General features: G+C 32.2%; 2 protein-coding genes across 3 annotated transcripts; one reads left to right on the top strand and one right to left on the bottom strand.

The window, feature by feature from the left end:
• Window positions 1-47: 47 nt before the first annotated feature.
• Window positions 48-3362, bottom strand: LOC144563557 (protein IQ-domain 26-like). 2 transcript variants are annotated; one of them, XM_078313052.1, is made up of 4 exons: window positions 3160-3362; window positions 2347-2625; window positions 1399-1605; window positions 48-949 (listed from the first exon to the last, which is right to left on the bottom strand). In XM_078313052.1, exons 2-4 carry the CDS (start codon window positions 2605-2607, stop codon window positions 341-343), a joined length of 1077 nt encoding a protein of 358 aa, XP_078169178.1. In that variant the 5' UTR covers window positions 2608-2625; window positions 3160-3362; the 3' UTR covers window positions 48-340. The 2 variants fall into 2 exon arrangements, with proteins under 2 accessions (XP_078169178.1, XP_078169180.1); XM_078313054.1 differs by having other exon boundaries at window positions 3164-3362.
• A 3273-nt stretch (window positions 3363-6635) lies between these two features.
• LOC144563676 (uncharacterized) lies at window positions 6636-9106 on the top strand. Its single transcript, XM_078313151.1, has 3 exons — window positions 6636-6750; window positions 6950-7004; window positions 8785-9106. Exons 1-3 carry the CDS (start codon window positions 6701-6703, stop codon window positions 8947-8949), a joined length of 270 nt encoding a protein of 89 aa, XP_078169277.1. The 5' UTR covers window positions 6636-6700; the 3' UTR covers window positions 8950-9106.
• Window positions 9107-17016: the final 7910 nt, after the last annotated feature.

Here is a 17016-nt window from a genome sequence, read left to right as displayed (position 1 = left end):
GTAAGCTTTTTTAATTACAAGCACATGCCATGCATCCAACAAAGTCACATCCAGGAAATCCTCTATATAGATGGTACTATAGCTATGTTTCATATTAAAATGCTATATATTAAGTAATTTAATATAGCAGTTACACAATCACATGGATCTTGATCAAGGTCTACTACTACGTTTCCAAGCAATTAAAGATAGCCTACGACTTAATTAGCTTTAAAACTTGGTTTACCCTTTACAATCTCACATTGGCAAAATTGACCCTAGAAAAGAAAGTGCTCAGTGCAAATTTTTGTGTTTTCTAAGGTCTTGTATGCAAAAAGAACAAACCAAGATATTCTTGACATCACCACATTCTGTCCAAGTAGTACTCCATTGTTCCAAACTTCTCTGCTCTATCCTTTGTTTGTGAACTTGATCTATGATTGGCATCTCCAACAAAAGCACCCTCCTTTGGCCTCACTGAATCTAACGAGACCCGTCGTCGCCTAGGGGTGTCGTCAGCCCTCTGTCTTGGCACACTCTGTGACCGAATTCTAATTTTAGAAACCGATGAGTGTGTATCTGCCATGTAGCTTGGTTGCTCATGATGCATCAACAGCCGTTTCATGATGCTGTCATTTACAAGTGTACCTTTTGCGGGTGTAGCAGGAGAATTGATACCAAAACCGGTACAACGAGGGGTGTTCATAGCAGTCTTGGAACCATACTCTTGCGACAGACGCCGCGAGTTGGACATGGAGAGGCGAAAAGGAGTCTTGCAATGAAGAGGTGAGAACATGTGTATCGCCGGTTCGGTCGTGCTTAGCCTAGAGGAACGAGACCTTAGTTGGCATGTGTCCATTTCTATGATCTTTGGGCTCATGTCGAACCCGCTTTTGGAGCTGTCAAGGCTTGTGAATTGACGCTGGTTCTGACCCGGTAGCAAATTTTTTGTACCACAGCTAGCTCTTTCCTACAAATGTATATAAGATGCTCATTATAAAGAGAATTATCAGAATTACATGTAATTTACATAGTGATTGAAGTTAAGCTCATGGTTCAAACCAAATTATTAAAGTCAACTAATAGAGGTTTAAAAGAGAAAAAAAAAAAAACTTATATTATGTGATTAAAAAAATTGCATTGCAAGGTTTTGTTAGGGGCTTTTAAGTTCCTAATTACAATGTTCTCTTCTTAAACCAGTGCATGTGCCATGAAAGATCAAATAAAAAACTTATATTCTTGTTCTCTTCTTATTCACACATAAAAAACATATGCTGCAAGTGCTCTCTAGTCTCTACACAGTTCTCTAGAAAGCTTGCACATTTTTTGTATATATATCTATTTTTATGTGTGAATAATGTGTATCATTTGCCCAAAAAAAATAAAAAATAGAAACATAGCAGTAGAGAAGATTATTACAAATGATTTCTGTGAGAATACAGAAAGGCCGGCATTCTTGTTTCGGCTTTCTCGGCTGTGATGCTTCAAGCCAGTCATAATGGCTTGTGCTCGGATAAGAGATTGGAGCCGATGAATAGTTTTCGCCATTCGTTTCCTCACAAGATAGCCTCTAACAATAGCTTGCAATTTCACGAGAGATCGGAGAGCGCGAAGTGCTTTTCGTGCCTGCGGTTTAATTTTTAAGACAAAGATTAACGAGTAAAATTAGTTTGTGAACCTTGTATTGACAAATGATGTCATTAATTCTAGCTATGAAAACTATATACCAATTTATTGCAATTTCTGATGCAGGATGTGATCAGGTACAACTTATTTCATTAAAGGAACTAGGAAATTAATCTACATTAACTATATATATATAGTGATGGTGATATGGACCATATGGTCCAAGATTGAAGCTCATTAATTAGAAATGCAAACCCATAGATATTTCAAATTCGGGAGACCAAATTAAAAAACCACAGACGAAACAAGCGCATTTAAGTTTTACTTGAAGACAGAGAAGTCAAATTGAAGAACATGCAGTACAATGACGATAGAATGACAAAGACTTCACGTTGGAAAAGGACGGAAATTAAAAATTCAATGGCCTAAATTAAATGCTAAACAATAGATAGACTATTAGTAATTTAGTATTCAAAAGTTTAGATATGGATATCAACCCATTAATTGATTATGACATCATAAAAAACATCACATGTTTTATGATCCCAAGATTAATCCTAAACTGAGACTGAAGCACAGAGGAATTAAAAATTTATTTATTTAAAAAAAAAAAAAAAACAGAAAGAGGTTTTGATGAAAAACAAAGGTAAGGCTTAGTAAAAACTACCAAAATCTAAAATTCCCTCAAGTATCACAAAAAAATTAGCTCTTTCATTAAAACTAAAAAGATAACAGTCTTACCAAATGACCCCTGAAAGCTTTCTGAATTTTGATAACAGCCTCAATTTGAATATCCATATGGCTTAGTGTAACCTTCTCCAAATTCATGCAAGGTTTCTTGGTTTCTTCACAGTGACACACAGAAACAGAGCTCCTGGGTTTCGCAAAGCTCCATCTTTTTTTGTCCTTAACCTCACCGTTGTTATTTGATTTCACACTCTGATCCTTGTTCTCTCCTTTACCACCTAGAATCCTCTTCAGCCACCTCATAGTTTTCCCCATTTCTAGATCTCTATAGCTCTGAACGAAAAATAAACCAAGTTTAAAACATTATATGAGAATGTGACAACAGATGAAGTGGCATCAAAAGCAACGCGAAAGTGGGATTAAAAGTAAACTCGGGTTTCTGAGCCAATTTCCATTAGTGGAAAACCTTTGGGATCATCAACATCGAAAACAGAGACTTAGAGGAGAATTAGAAGCGGCATGCAATATACTTGTCATGGATTCAAATTTGATTAAACAGGTCAAAATTTTGGAAGAGAAATGACATGTGCCCACTCAAAGAATGTGCCACATGTGAATTGCATGGGTTTGTCTCCAATTATTCCTCTTTTTCTCTAAAATCTCACAATAAAACGACAAGGGAAGAAGATGTCACATGAAGTGACTAACAGAAACCCTTCCACATTAGTAACTCTGTTCAAGAGGGATGCACACAGGTTGTATCTTTCTATTGTGAACAAAACAAAACTTGTATCTTTCTACACACTGATTTGGTTTTGGTTTTATGTGGAAATAAAACGAGAGAAACGAGCCAAAGAAAAGATATACAAACTCTTGCACCGAAAAGATGGAGGTTTTGAGGAGGGGTTTCGGGTGGTTGCGCTTTGCTATTTCTATCTCTTAGCAAACTGACAATCTTGCGAGTGCTTTCTTTTATCACGCTCTTTCAATAAATGCTCTGTTTTTTTTTCATACAAATATGAATGCTCAGCTTTTTTACTTCTTTCTCTCGAGGCGGTTAAAGTGTCAATGGAAGACAAAAAGGTCAAGGTTATCTGATCAGTGATCCCTTCTTCGCTCAGGCTATCTTTCCATCTTGTACCTCTCTCTCTCTCTCTCTCTCTCTCTCTCAGATGCGTGAGGCTTGTGAGGTGCATTTTTAAATCTCTCTTCTATCAATCAGGAAAATCTGGAACGTTCATTTCGGATCGAACAGTTTGAATAAAGTGCAATGGAACATCTGCTCTTTGTATTAACCGTCTGATCTGAAATAGATGATCCAGATCAATTGGAACTGGACAGCGAATTAGAATCTACTGGAGAGGAACGATGTCAGTTTCGCAATCTTGGTTTGGTCAACACGAAAGTTGGTGGCCTCTACATGTCACGATGTCAGTTTCGCAAAAGCGGGTAAAAGGGACTTTAGTAAATGCTTATGTTTCTTAAGGGGATAAAATAGTGCAGAATAAGAACGTATTTATCGTGACACAGGCACTGGGACTACTTTAGTTATGTACTAATGTTTGAAAACAGAAGGGCTGTCTAGATTTACCTCACAACATGTAATTTCCTTAAAAAAAAAAACAAACAAACATGTACCTTCACAACTTGTCAAGAGATGAAGAAAGGTTTCAAATAATTTTTATTATTTATGTCTTCATTATATTTTTATTTTTAAAACATTATTAACTTATAATTAAAATAGATGTGAACTGTGTTATTTTCTCTATACGCACATAAAAAATTATTACATTTTTTTTTGTTTTTTATATGAATCAATAAGTTGAAAAATTAACGTATAAATATTATCTATATAAGTATATTTTTTTATAAGCATTGATAACGATCAAAATAAAGTTAAAATACCATAATTTTTACAGGTGTACAGAAAAAAAAATATAGATCGTATTCAATAATGTTAGAAAAGTAATAATTGATTAAGTTCGTTCCATTGCTGTTGAAATTTTGTGGGAAATCTTTGGTCTAGTAGTAAAGGCATGTGATCTCTATGTGAGAAGTTATGAATTTGAAATTTAGATGGGAGAAACCATTTGTTTTAATAACAAGATCTTTACTCAAAAAAAAATAATTGTGGGAAATTTGTCCGAGGATGCATGGGGTAGAGAGAGAAGATGTTAAAATTGTTAATTACTTCAAAAGACTGTTAACCAATCAAAAGAGAGTGTTGATTTGTCGAAGTATTAAATAGCAACGACGGTAACAATATAATCTTGGTAATAGATCGTTCGACAAAATAATAATAGTGGAGGAGAGCTCAAATGCACCATTGCTTCATATATATTTTAATTGTGCTTTAATATTTTTGTTTAAAATTTTAAAGTTCAAACAGACAATTCGAATTGTTCAACATGATATCTACATTAAAATATGATTGAAGACCAAATTATATATTTTTTGACATCTTTTTACTATTTTATGAGATAGATACAAAATTACTGTTTTTCAAGAAACTGTGGACCATCTGAAAACAAAGATTGTGTATGTCTTATTTCAAGAAACTGTGAACCATCTGAAAACAAAGATTTTGTATGTCTTAAAAAATTAAAAAAATTCTTAAAAAATATGAAATTTGGTCTCCAATTATATTTTAACGTGGATATCATGTTAAGTAGCGCAGTTTGTTTGGACTTTAAAATTGAAGATAAAGATATTGAAGTACCATTGAGGCATGAAGTAATGGTGCATGTGAATCCTCATAATAGTGATAGAAGCATGATAACTGCTAGAAGAATGATAGTTAGAAATATAACGAAAAATATTGTTAAAAAAATGTCTAATAATGTTTTTGGAAACTAAAAATAAAATATCATCTGAAAGAGTAGTATTCTCTCTCTCCCCATATTCAACATTTTTTTTTGAAATAATAGAAGTATATTCTTATAATATATGTTCTGAATGTCAAATTTATATTTGACGGAAAAAAAAAAACTGTTAGCACGAGTCCTTGTCTGTTTTTTTTTTTTTTTTTTATATATACAGGTTCAATTTTTTAAAATGACATCTAAAATATGTGATGCATTTGGATGGATGAAAAATAATCGCTAATTCAGATTAACACTAATTAAAATAGTAATCCTATGTTGAATTAGCACATGCCAATTATTATGTGTTTATCTTTTTAAAACTAACTCACTATTCTACTAATTTAATAAAATTTAAATTAACAACTATATTTTATTGTGAATTAGCTGTTACTTTCACTAACTCATCCTTTCATCCAAGCGCTTTAATAATAATATATTTAACAACAGTCTTTATTCGAATAAAAATTGAAGATCAAACAATTCAATTATTTAATATTTACAAACAATTATCTTATTCAAATTTTGAACCCACAATCTCCAATACAAAAAGCTTACCAATAAATCAAAGAGTGATTCTCGGATAATCGCCCATTTAGAGCTCAGCCCTCATAGCTTTCTTATCTTGCAATCCACTTTGCTCGTAAGTCAAATTTTCCGAAATTTTTGTGCAAAATTCATAGACACGGCACATAAAAGATTTAGCTAGTAGGTCTCTAAAAGTGATAAAATAGTTAGGTAAACAACGCTAAAAGATTGAGATCCTCTTTAATACTACTCGTCTCGATGATTAATTCATTACGGTGATGTTTCATTGAAGACTAAATCGTGAGTATGGTTAATATAATATGAGTGTCATTTCAGTCTATGTAACACTAACTTCAAAAACTATTAAATTGAGTTCAAATGGTGAATCTATACTGTTTAAACCGATCTACTTCATTAGTTGTGCGTTTACATGTAAAATTTATAAGTTTTTGAGTTTATCTGATATAAAGTCAAGCGGTCAAATGATTGAGTTTTTAAGTTAATTTTAATACATTCATTTTTTAATTTTTTTGCCGCTTGATTTGATACTAAAATAACTCGAAAATATAAAAAGTTTACATGTAAACACATCACTCATAAAGTAAATTGGTTTGAACGGTTTGGATTCACCATTTGAACCCGATTTGATAGGTTTTGGAGCTGGTGTTATATAGACTGAAATGACACTAATGTTATATTAGCCATACTCCTAGATCATGAAATAAAATTTTAAATCTGAATCAAATTGTAAAATGCAAAATTTTAAGGTAACATCAATTTAATTTTAGACCAATCTAACTTAAGCTACATCTTTAATTGACTTCAGTTTCTTCTCTTTGTGAACCCACTAACTAGAATTTTTTTTGGTTTTGAACATTTTGTCGGCCAATGTCTCGTCATTTGTTGGCCCATAATACAGTGATGATGAATGGGCCCGATAATTCTCTGTTCAAGGCTCCTCTTTTTATTTTATTTTCTGAGAAAATAGGTCGGTGATTATCCCCTCTCTCTCGTTCGCTATGGAATCCATGGAATCGGCGCCGAAGAAGAGGAAACTCCCGCCAAGGAGGTACTTATGTTCAATTCAAACTAGTGCATCTGTTTTCAATTCATTCAAAACTATGATTGTTACTTCCTGGTTTTAACCAACAGACTTCACCTGGATGTGATGAGTATATTTCTTTCGTTCCAACTAATTTGCATTTACCGTTGATTATTGCTACCCGTTTGGCGTCTATACTGAGCGCTTTATATTCTTATTTTCGCAGGGATGGTTCTTCAAGAGGTGCATCTGATAAGGATATGACTACTGTAAATGCCTCGGTATGTTTTCACAATTGCACAGTTGCATATTTAAGTCTCTTATTAGGTCACACTCATTGCAATATGGCTCCACTGCACGGGTTTATTTTTAGCATTGATTAGTGTTCATTTTTTTTTAATAAAATTAATTATCAACCATTTATTCAACCTTCAATCTATGCAAACATTAGGTTTTAGTCTATATATCTTTCTTTTGGCTTAAATAACCCTCTATTTGCAATCAAGTCTTAGAATCTGTTTGGCAAGGAGATATAGCAGGGATGGGTCTATCCCAAAATTTTAGGTTGTCTTCTGTTAGCATGTTGGAAATATATGTCAGAATAGTTAAATATTATATATCATAAGGTTGTAAGTTAAGGTCCGAAATGCCCTTGACAGCTAGAATGGTTGTCAATTTTTAGTTCAATGTTCTATTCACCAATTTCTATCCACGTAAGACACTTCAAGAATAAATTATATTAAGAGCCGGAATCCTATGCCCATGTTTTTGGTTTCCATGACAACAACTTTTTTCATACATGATTCAAAATTGAAATTTCAGACGATAGATGTAAATCAACTTGTTCTATTTCTAATGCAATGCATTCACATAAAAAATTGTAAAATTTTGAGTTTGCTTCTGGAAGATCAAAGGAATAAGAATTCATTCTACAAATGAATTATAGTGAACCGTTGATTTTTGAGCTTCTTGATGCATGCAAAAGAATGTAAAATTTTCTGAGTTTTGATGTCAATGCATTAGAAATAGAACAAGATTAACGATTAACATTTCTTGTTTGGAATATAAATTTTAAATTATTAGTGAAAAAAGACTTGAAGGAACGGAATGTATCCAAGGAGTTGGCTTTGGACAGGAGCGCGTGGAAGTTAGCAATCCACCTACCAGAACCATGACCTAGGAAATATTGTTTAGGGATTGTTTAGGGGTAGTATTATAGGCCTCGGGTCATAGGACTAGTGATTTGGGGTCAAGGACGTACAGCTTAGGACTTTGATCCCTTACGATCTATAGTTTAGGCATAATATAGTTAGTATTAGTAGTATTACTACTATTATTATTGATACCATCATCACTATTAGTATTAGTGCTGCTGCTGCTGCTACTACTATTACTACTACTATTATTATTATTATTATTTTTATTACTATTTTATTACTATCGACCTTGACTTTATGATTATGATTGAGTTTCGTTTCTAGCCTACCCCAACTTGTTTGGGACTAAAGGCTTGGCTGTTGTTGTTGTTGTGGTGAAAAAAATAGCTGTGCTCATGGCGGGGTACCCAAAACATGGGTATTGGATCCCTCCTCTTATACTAATCCAAGTAGTAGCATTTGCTTATGCTGTAAAACACAACAATTGTTGCATCCTGTTGGTAAGAGCAGTTGCTGCTGTTCTAATCTTCTGGGATTCATACCCTATTGCTGGGGCAACCGGTTAATTTCGTTCAATTTTCACTTGCCTCTTTATTGGATAATCTGAATTCTGTGACGGATGTTGATATTATCATATTGTGATCTGTATCTGTAACAAGATAGGAAATTCTTGTATTTTTTCCTTAGCCCCTTGCCAAACAAAGCAATAGTTTGCATCTGTTTATCCTCCGATTAACCCAATATTACCTCAACATACCATCATTTTTGCATTACATATCAATTAAGCTTCAATATTTTTTATTCTCAGGGTATAAGTCTCATGTTATCCTCAATTTGAACTTGAGTGCCAAAAGTAGCAACTTGTTAATACCATAAGCAAGATTTAAATTGGGTGTTTGTGCAGGTGGCAGGAATGCCTTTTGTGGATTTAAAAATTAAAGAAGCAAAGAAGTTTGCTGTTATCCAAGCTAAGCAAGAGGACTGGCTTGGTAACTATAGAAGTTTTGATTCTCTGTTTGGAAATTTTCTCGTACCTGTCATACCAACCCTTGAAGACTTGCTTCAATGATCTTACTGGCCTCAAAAGAAGTACTTCTATTTTATTTTAATTTTTTGATAAATTTACTAGAGGATGCAACTAAGTTGATGAAATTTAAGCATGCTCACTGTTTCTGACAAACATATGTTTCATATGTCTATGCCAATGGAGGATTTGGATGTTTCAACCCATCTGCTATATTCATTGCAAAAGGGCCTAAGGAAAATAAAATATATATGTTCAAGAGAAAAGCTGCTTAACTCTTACACTTTTAATCTGATAAGGATCTGATGTGACTGGTGGGAGGCAGACCTAATTTGATGGAAATGTAGGGTTGAAAGTGTCCTTTTTGTATCTTTTCTTGTGAACTTTCCACGAAAGGCAAGTTCTTGTGTATTTAGAGTTAAAGCCAAGTCTTTTGTTGAGTTGGTACCATATTATCATATTATAGGACCACCTTTCACCATCTAAGGATATAACCAAAACACATACTTTGATTTGGGGATGGCCACCTTCAGAAGTAATAGAATCTACTGGTATTGCAACATGTACCGGCCATGCCAGTAAAGAGGGCACAGAGATGTATTTTAAGGGTTGAGACAACATAAGAAACCAGGCTAGTAGAAGCCTTGGCAAGCATTCTAAAGGGGTACTTGTTGCTACCAGTGTATGTACAGGTACAAATACAGCTGGGATTGTTGCTGGAGAATGCATACATTTTAATTGGTTGTTCTTTTGGTTTGTCAATTTTGTTTGATTATGGATTTTACGACTGCTTCTTGTGCATATTTGTGTTTATATCTTAAGCCCGAAAGTTTGCTTTTATTTTTTTATCTTTTTTTCAATGAAACAGGAGCACTTTAGTTGATTGATAATATTTTAGTTAAAAAGATGTTTTATTTATTATTATACATTTCATTCCTGGAAGGAAAGAAAAAAGACAATCAAATGCTATGCATATTATTTTATTGCAGTTCGTTGAGAGGTACAATCCTTATTGTCCTTTCAAAATTCTATACTAATTATTTTGATGAAGTTTGTTATGGAGGTATGTTTGGTATTGTCCACCTATAGAAAATTGCAAATATAAACAACATAATGTCAACTGTGTTACAGGTCTGCTATTTGCTGGCTGCCAATGGATGCGATATGTACATCATTTTTTAATTGTTCTAATTTAGAATACGTGTATGGTTTTGTGTGTCCGGAAAGGAGTTTGGCATTGCAAGAATATGTCGTAATATAAGGAGCATCAAATACGTTTGCTAAAAAAAAAAAAAAAAAAAAAAAAAAAAACCAAAGACAACGCCCCCCCACCTTTTTTTTATAAAGAAGAAAAGGGTGATAATTACACCTTTATTTTAAAGATATGTTTCATGTTTGTACTTTTTGAAAAAACTTCGTAAGCGATGATTGAAAATGCATGTTATCTCGTACAATTTGAACTTCAATGGAACTTCAGTTTGTTACAAAAGTGTTTAGACATATTATGGATATTTTTACTGTCGTACATAAATATTTTTAAACTGTATAAATATTTTTTGGATACATATAAATAATATAGGTAAGAGAAAATGGGTGACCTTAATTAATGGTTCTAACAGAGAGAATTTATGTGCATGGCGGAATCACAGTGTAATTTTATTTTATAAGAAGGCAGAAAATGTATTAATATTTTTAATCAAGTATCAAAGACAAAATTATTAATTTTAATATATGAAGGTTTATCCATCCAGCACTCTTAAATCTGTTGTGAAACATTTAGATGTTACGTATTTCAGATCATATACTCATATGATAATATATTATTGAAAGAATTATCATGAATTTTTTTTTTATGAATTTGAGGAATCTTTTTTGCCTTAAAAGTAGTACCCATGCCTATTTTCTGGGATTGACTGGCTACTTTTGGTTTTTATTAAAAGAGGTAGCTAGCTACCTTTGGTGATAGACAATAATGCACACAGAAAGTAGGATGTATGTATTCCTTCATGAACATTATCATGCACTTTTAATTGGCCATAACCACAAACGGTGAAAGACAATAATGCTCATAGAAATCTGATTGGTTATTTTTCTTCTATTGGAAAATAAAATTTTGGAAAAGCACATGCAGATTCAAGTGATGTACAAGCTAATTTGGAATTTGAATGTTGACACCGATAAGAAAGGAGAAAATATGACATGCTTTAAAATATTACGGTCTCCATGTGAAGATGGTTAGGTCAACTTAGTAGTTGTGCCAGAGAAGGCTTCCTCCTTTTCTACAATCACATTAGGTAGAAATTTAGAATAATTTAAGAAGAACAAATCATTCAATATGTGCACGGTATACACATGAAATATATAAATATGCAAAAAAAAATGAAATTATTAATAAACTTGATTATATTTGTTTAATCATGTTTCCTATCTTTCTAACATAATAGTCTAACAAGACACAGGACAACATTACTTGATGGTCAATATTTAGGCACCCAAAGTTAGAACTATCAATAAACTGGTACGCAATATGCACATGAGTTATTTAATTATTAAAAAAGATTTAAATGCTACTAAACTTTATTATTTTATAAGCATATTTTCTCTCTTTAATTTAATAGTATGGTGTGATCGCATTACTTGATGAAATTTATTTGACGTAATTTCAGCCAACTAGACTGTATTGAGGCATAGTTATCATCCACACACAAATAAAATTAGTTATGAATATATATATATATATATAGAGAGAGAGAGAGAGAGATGGGCTATGGTGCATTGCAATGCATAGGCCATGGTGTGCATTGGACCATAAATCACCGATTCAAAGTTCAAATGACCGATCCAAACCGTTCATCTTGTTCTCCATATTAATATGTGCTTGGAGACCAAATTTTACATTTTTTGGAATTTTTTTACTATTTATTAAGCCACTTTGAAAATCGCTGATCCAACGGCGACTGTTTGGAACAGTAAAATCAGAAGCCACCGTTGGATCAGCAATTTTCAAAGTGGCTTAATAAATAGTAAAAAAATTCCAAAAAATGTAAAATTTGGTCTCCAAGCACATATTAATATGGAGAACAAGATGAACGGTTTGGATTGGTCATTTGAACTTTGAATCGGTGATTTATGGTCCAATGCACACCATGGCCTATGCATTGCAATGCACCATAGCCCATCTCTCTCTCTCTCTCTCTATATATATATATATAGAGTTAGGCTGGGGTGCTATGGATAGCATAGTGGCATCTATGCTACGGCTCAATATTCGAGTTTTCAAAATTCAAACGGTCGATCCGAACCGTTCATCTTATTCTCCATATTAATATCTGCTTGGAGACCAAATTTTATAATTTTCTGAATTTTTTTACTATTTATTAAGCCACTTTGAAAATCACTAATCCAACGGTTTTACTGTTTTGTGCAGCCACCGTTGGATCAACAATTTTGTAAAATACTTAATAAATAGTAAAAAAATTCAGAAAAATATAAAATTTGGTCTCCAAGCAGATATTAATATGGAGAATAAGATGAACGGTTCGGATCGACCGTTTGAATTTTGAAAACTCGAATATTGAGCCTTAGCATAGAGGCCACTATGCTATCCATAGCACCCCAGCCTAACTCTATATATATATATATATATATGAGTTAGGCTGGGGTGCTATGGATAGCATAGTGGTCTCCCGTGCTACGGCTCAATATTCAAGTTTTCAAAATCCAAACGGTCGATCCGAACCGTTCATCTCATTCTCCATATTAATATCTGCTTGGAGACCAAATTTTATAATTTTCTGAAATTTTTTACTATTTATTAAGCCACTTTGAAAATCGCTAATCCAACGGTTTTACTGTTTTGTGCAGCCACCGTTGGATCAACAATTTTGTAAAATACTTAATAAATAGTAAAAAAATTCAGAAAAATGTAAAATTTGGTCTCCAAGCAGATATTAATATGGAGAATAAGATGAACGGTTCGGATCGACCGTTTGGATTTTGAAAACTCGAATATTGAGCCGTAGCATAGAGGCATCTATGCTATCCATAGCACCCCAGCCTAACTCTATATATATATATATATATATATATATATATATATCCCAAATGCTCCATTTGCTTTGTTTAGAATACAATATATCGATAAAATAGAGTCAAATTTCTACTAGTATTTTCTTTAACTCTGGCATTGATTTTTGTCTAATGAGAAAATTATTAAAATGATTGATCGATCCTTTTAAAAAAAATTGAGAGCTTTCCAAGGATAACCAAAATTTATTATATTGTATGGATTCAAGCTGTAAAGTGTTAGAATAATAATGAAGAAATAGAATGGTGTTGATTTTTATTCCGCATTATTCAATCGTATTTGGCGGGCATAAAATAGTGAAATAGCATAATTTAGTCTGTTATAATTCTTGAAAAATATACTCCTTTATTATTAAATCAACTGCATGGAATATTATATTATTGTATATGTGTGAATAAGGAGATTCAAATACAAAAAAAAAAAAAAATAGAAGCATGACTGCCAATTTCTAATTAATATTCATTTTTTTTATAATTCTATTCAATTCCAATTCCATTCAACAAATATCTCCCAATAATTTCACACTTCTACTATTTTTTCGCTCACTAAACAAGCCATGTGTCAACTTTAGGAATATATAATTAGATGAGGGAGGCTATGGTAATTTGCAATGTGTGGATCGTTTCGTGCATTGGATTCATATCTTTATTTTCAAAGTCCAAATAGTTGCGAACCGTTCAACATTATTATCATATAAAAATATACTTGGAGACCAATTTTTTTTTACTATTTTTCAAGACAATTAGAAAATCTTTTGATCTAAAAAATCTTGACCATCCGAAAGTAGTGATTTTCTACCTATAAAAAAAAATTGTAAAAGAATTCCAAAAAATATAAAATTTAGTCTCTAAGTATATTTTCATATGATAATAATGTTGAGCGGTTTGAATCGACTCTTTGAACTTTAAAGATGGAGATATAAATCCAATGCACAAAATAATTCGCACATTGCAAAGTACCATAGCCTCACTCTAATTAGATTATTGTGTATCAATTCAAACTAGGATATACTATCAATATTCATTTTTCAATTTGCCTAATTAACATAAGTATGTATTCATAAAAAACGAACATTTGACATTGTAATTGGTAACTTGTGTGATATGAACTCCATATATAAAACTGCAGTGTTTACTGTTTATTATATAATTCTATGGTTGATTCTAGAGGAGTTGGATACGGTGATCCATCCTCACAATCCTGAATGCGTATCCTCTGCATTAACTCAAAAGTGAATTTTTTGAATTAATGAATCTCAATTGTCTGATTTTAAACGGAGCTAATCAGATCTCTGTTTGTGATATATGGGTCCTTTAATATTAGTGTAGATTTAATCTGCATGAATTCTAAAACAAATCGGACAGTCAATATTCATCAACTCAAAAGATTCCTTTTGAGTTAATGCAGAGGATACGAATTCCACAATCCTTCACCCCTGTCATTATTTACTTTATTTATTCATTTGAATATGTGATGCAATTATTTACTTTATTTGCTTATTATAATTTTTTCAAAGGGTCGTATGCGCTTGGATATTTTAACATCATTCATACTGTTTTTAAATTTAATTAATGAAACCTATCCCCACTTGGGGGACTTGGGGTTAACTATTTAAATTTTAAAGGCCAAATTGCTCTTTGTCACAACATTGTTTAGTTCGGCGAAAGGACAAAATATTTGCACTACTAGTTTTGCAAAAACAACCTCGAACATAACAAAATTTGTAATTGGTCTCCATCTTTCATATTCATATTCAACTTTAACTATGCACTCTGGATCTATACCCATAACTACTCTTAACTGATATTAAACATTCAAACATAAGAGGGATAATTATGTGATAAATCAAAATTTTAATTTGATATTCTGACCTAGCACAATTAGCTATTTTTGTTTTTGTCAGAACTTTAAACATGCACGTCTATTTAAGTGTTTAAGCTGATGAAAATGCTAATCAGAATAAAAAAATCAATAAAATCAGAAGAATCAACAGAATATGAGGAATCACAAGAATTAGAAGAATCAACAAAATCTGAAGAAGATATACTTTACATGAATAAGATCGATTCTTATTAAAGAAAAACAGGTTTGATTGACCCGTTTCAAACAGGAACAGTTGTCAAGGAAATCCAAATGGTATGTTCCGCATACATTTAGATCATAACAATCAAATCTTTGATTGTAATCTTTCTAGTAATTAAAGTATTAATTATGAAACCATTCATTTTTTCTTGATATTTGAGAATATTAGCATAAACAAGTTTTTTTTATTTTTATACAATAGTAAGTTATTGTACGTAATATGAAATGCAATCAATCATGAGTGCCATTTTGCGGTTGACACTTTTTTCTTTTAACATAATTACTCGCATAGAAATTCAGAGAAGGAAAGAACTTGCTAATATTTCTTTTGAGTGAGTCTATGGTACTATGTATATTACGATTTGGCATCGTGCTATGGCTCTATATTTGAGTTTTCAAATCCTAACGGTCGATCCGAACCGTTCATCTTGTTCTCCATATTAATATGTGTTTGGAGACTAAATTTTACATTTTTTGAAATTTTTTTGCTATTTTTTGAAATTTATTGAAAATCACTGTTTTTGGATGGTCCAGAATTTTCAGATCAAGTGATTTTCTAAATATCTAAAAAAATAGTAAATTTTTTAAAAAAATGCAAAATTTGATCTCCAAACACATATTAATATGGAGAACAAGATGAACGGTTCGGATCGACCGTTGGGATTTGAAAACTCGAATATAGAGCCGTAGCACGGTGCCAAATCGTAATATGCATATTACCATAGACTCACTCTTTCTTTTTTCCCTTAATGTTAAAAGTTAGAAAGAAGAAGAAAAGAAAAGATAAAGCTAGGGACTTGTGTGCATCTTTTTCTATTTAAGAATGGTTACCTGTTATAGAAACTTTAACCAAGGAATCCAGGATCCGTTCATGATCCGGATCGATCCAGTTGCCCGCCACGTGGCAATTTAAAAATCGGAAGCGTACATCTGTTATCGAAGACCTTCACACACGTAAGGTATCTTTTGTGGGGCCCACCTTCACATGACCCAGCGCCTCTCCTCTTTTCTTCCCGTTATTTCTGCATAAACATGTTCTTTGCACCGGATGATATCTCGGATCACAGATTAAACTTCAATACAATAAAAAAAGAGCGAGTCTATGGTACTATGCATATTACGATTTGGCACCGTGTTACGGCTCTATATTTGAGTTTTCAAATTCTAACGGTCGATCCGAACTTTTCATCTTGTTCTCCATATTAATATGTGTTTGGAGACCAAATTTTACATTTTTTGAAATTTGTTTACTATTTTTTTAGATTTATTGAAAATCACTGTTTTTGGATGGTCCAGAATTTTCAGATCAAGTGATTTTCTAAATATCTAAAAAAATAGTAGAAAAATTTCAAAAAATGTAAAATTTAGTCTCCAAACACATATTAATATGGAGAACAAGATGAACGGTTCGGATCGACCGTTAGGATTCGAAAACTCGAATATAGAGCCGTAGCACAGTGCCAAATCGTAATATGCATAGTACCATAGACTCACTCATAAAAAAATATTAATGATAGGACAAATAAGTAACAGACATTAGTATTTAGCACAGACCATGGTTCATTCTTTTAAATGAATTAATAATAATAAATCATTATTTTAAAAGAAAAATTATTCCTACACTTTTTTTACTGGCACCCTGCAAGTATATTTTTTTTCAAGTTGTTTTTATCCGACATCAAAAATATTTATATCTTAATGTAGTATGTATAATATTTTTTTTAACAAAATGGTTGCAAGTTAAAATTGTAAGAAATTGTATATATATTTAATTTTTTGCTTCAGATTTTCTCAAAAGATATATATACTTTTTAAAGAGAATTTAGAGGTATAAATAAGGAATGGAGATAAAAATGTTGTTACTTGCTAAAATTGAAAACATGGCCATGTTTGGTTGTGGAGTAAGAGGTGGAGTAAACTCCTTACTCTACACTTAAGGAGCC

The sequence above is a fragment of the Carex rostrata genome, chromosome 12 (assembly GCF_964058835.1).
Source record: "Carex rostrata chromosome 12, lpCarRost1.2, whole genome shotgun sequence".
Classification (NCBI taxonomy): Eukaryota; Viridiplantae; Streptophyta; class Magnoliopsida; order Poales; family Cyperaceae; genus Carex; species Carex rostrata.
The sequence above is the reverse complement of the archived record's forward strand: the minus strand, read 5'-3'. Positions and strand labels throughout refer to the sequence as shown.

Bases quoted from the DNA above. Each gene is read 5' to 3' on its own strand.
- LOC144563676 (XM_078313151.1), top strand. From the start codon at position 6,701: ATGGAATCCATGGAATCGGCGCCGAAGAAGAGGAAACTCCCGCCAAGG. The intron at 6,751-6,949 runs GTACTTATGTTC...TTATTTTCGCAG, and splicing joins AGGAAACTCCCGCCAAGGAG to GGATGGTTCTTCAAGAGGTG. The intron at 7,005-8,784 runs GTATGTTTTCAC...GTGTTTGTGCAG, and splicing joins TGACTACTGTAAATGCCTCG to GTGGCAGGAATGCCTTTTGT.
- LOC144563557 (XM_078313052.1), bottom strand. From the start codon at position 2,607: ATGGGGAAAACTATGAGGTGGCTGAAGAGGATTCTAGGTGGTAAAGGA. The intron at 1,606-2,346 runs GTAAGACTGTTA...ATTAAACCGCAG, and splicing joins AAGCTTTCAGGGGTCATTTG to GCACGAAAAGCACTTCGCGC. The intron at 950-1,398 runs GTAATAATCTTC...ATACATTTGTAG, and splicing joins TATTCTCACAGAAATCATTT to GAAAGAGCTAGCTGTGGTAC.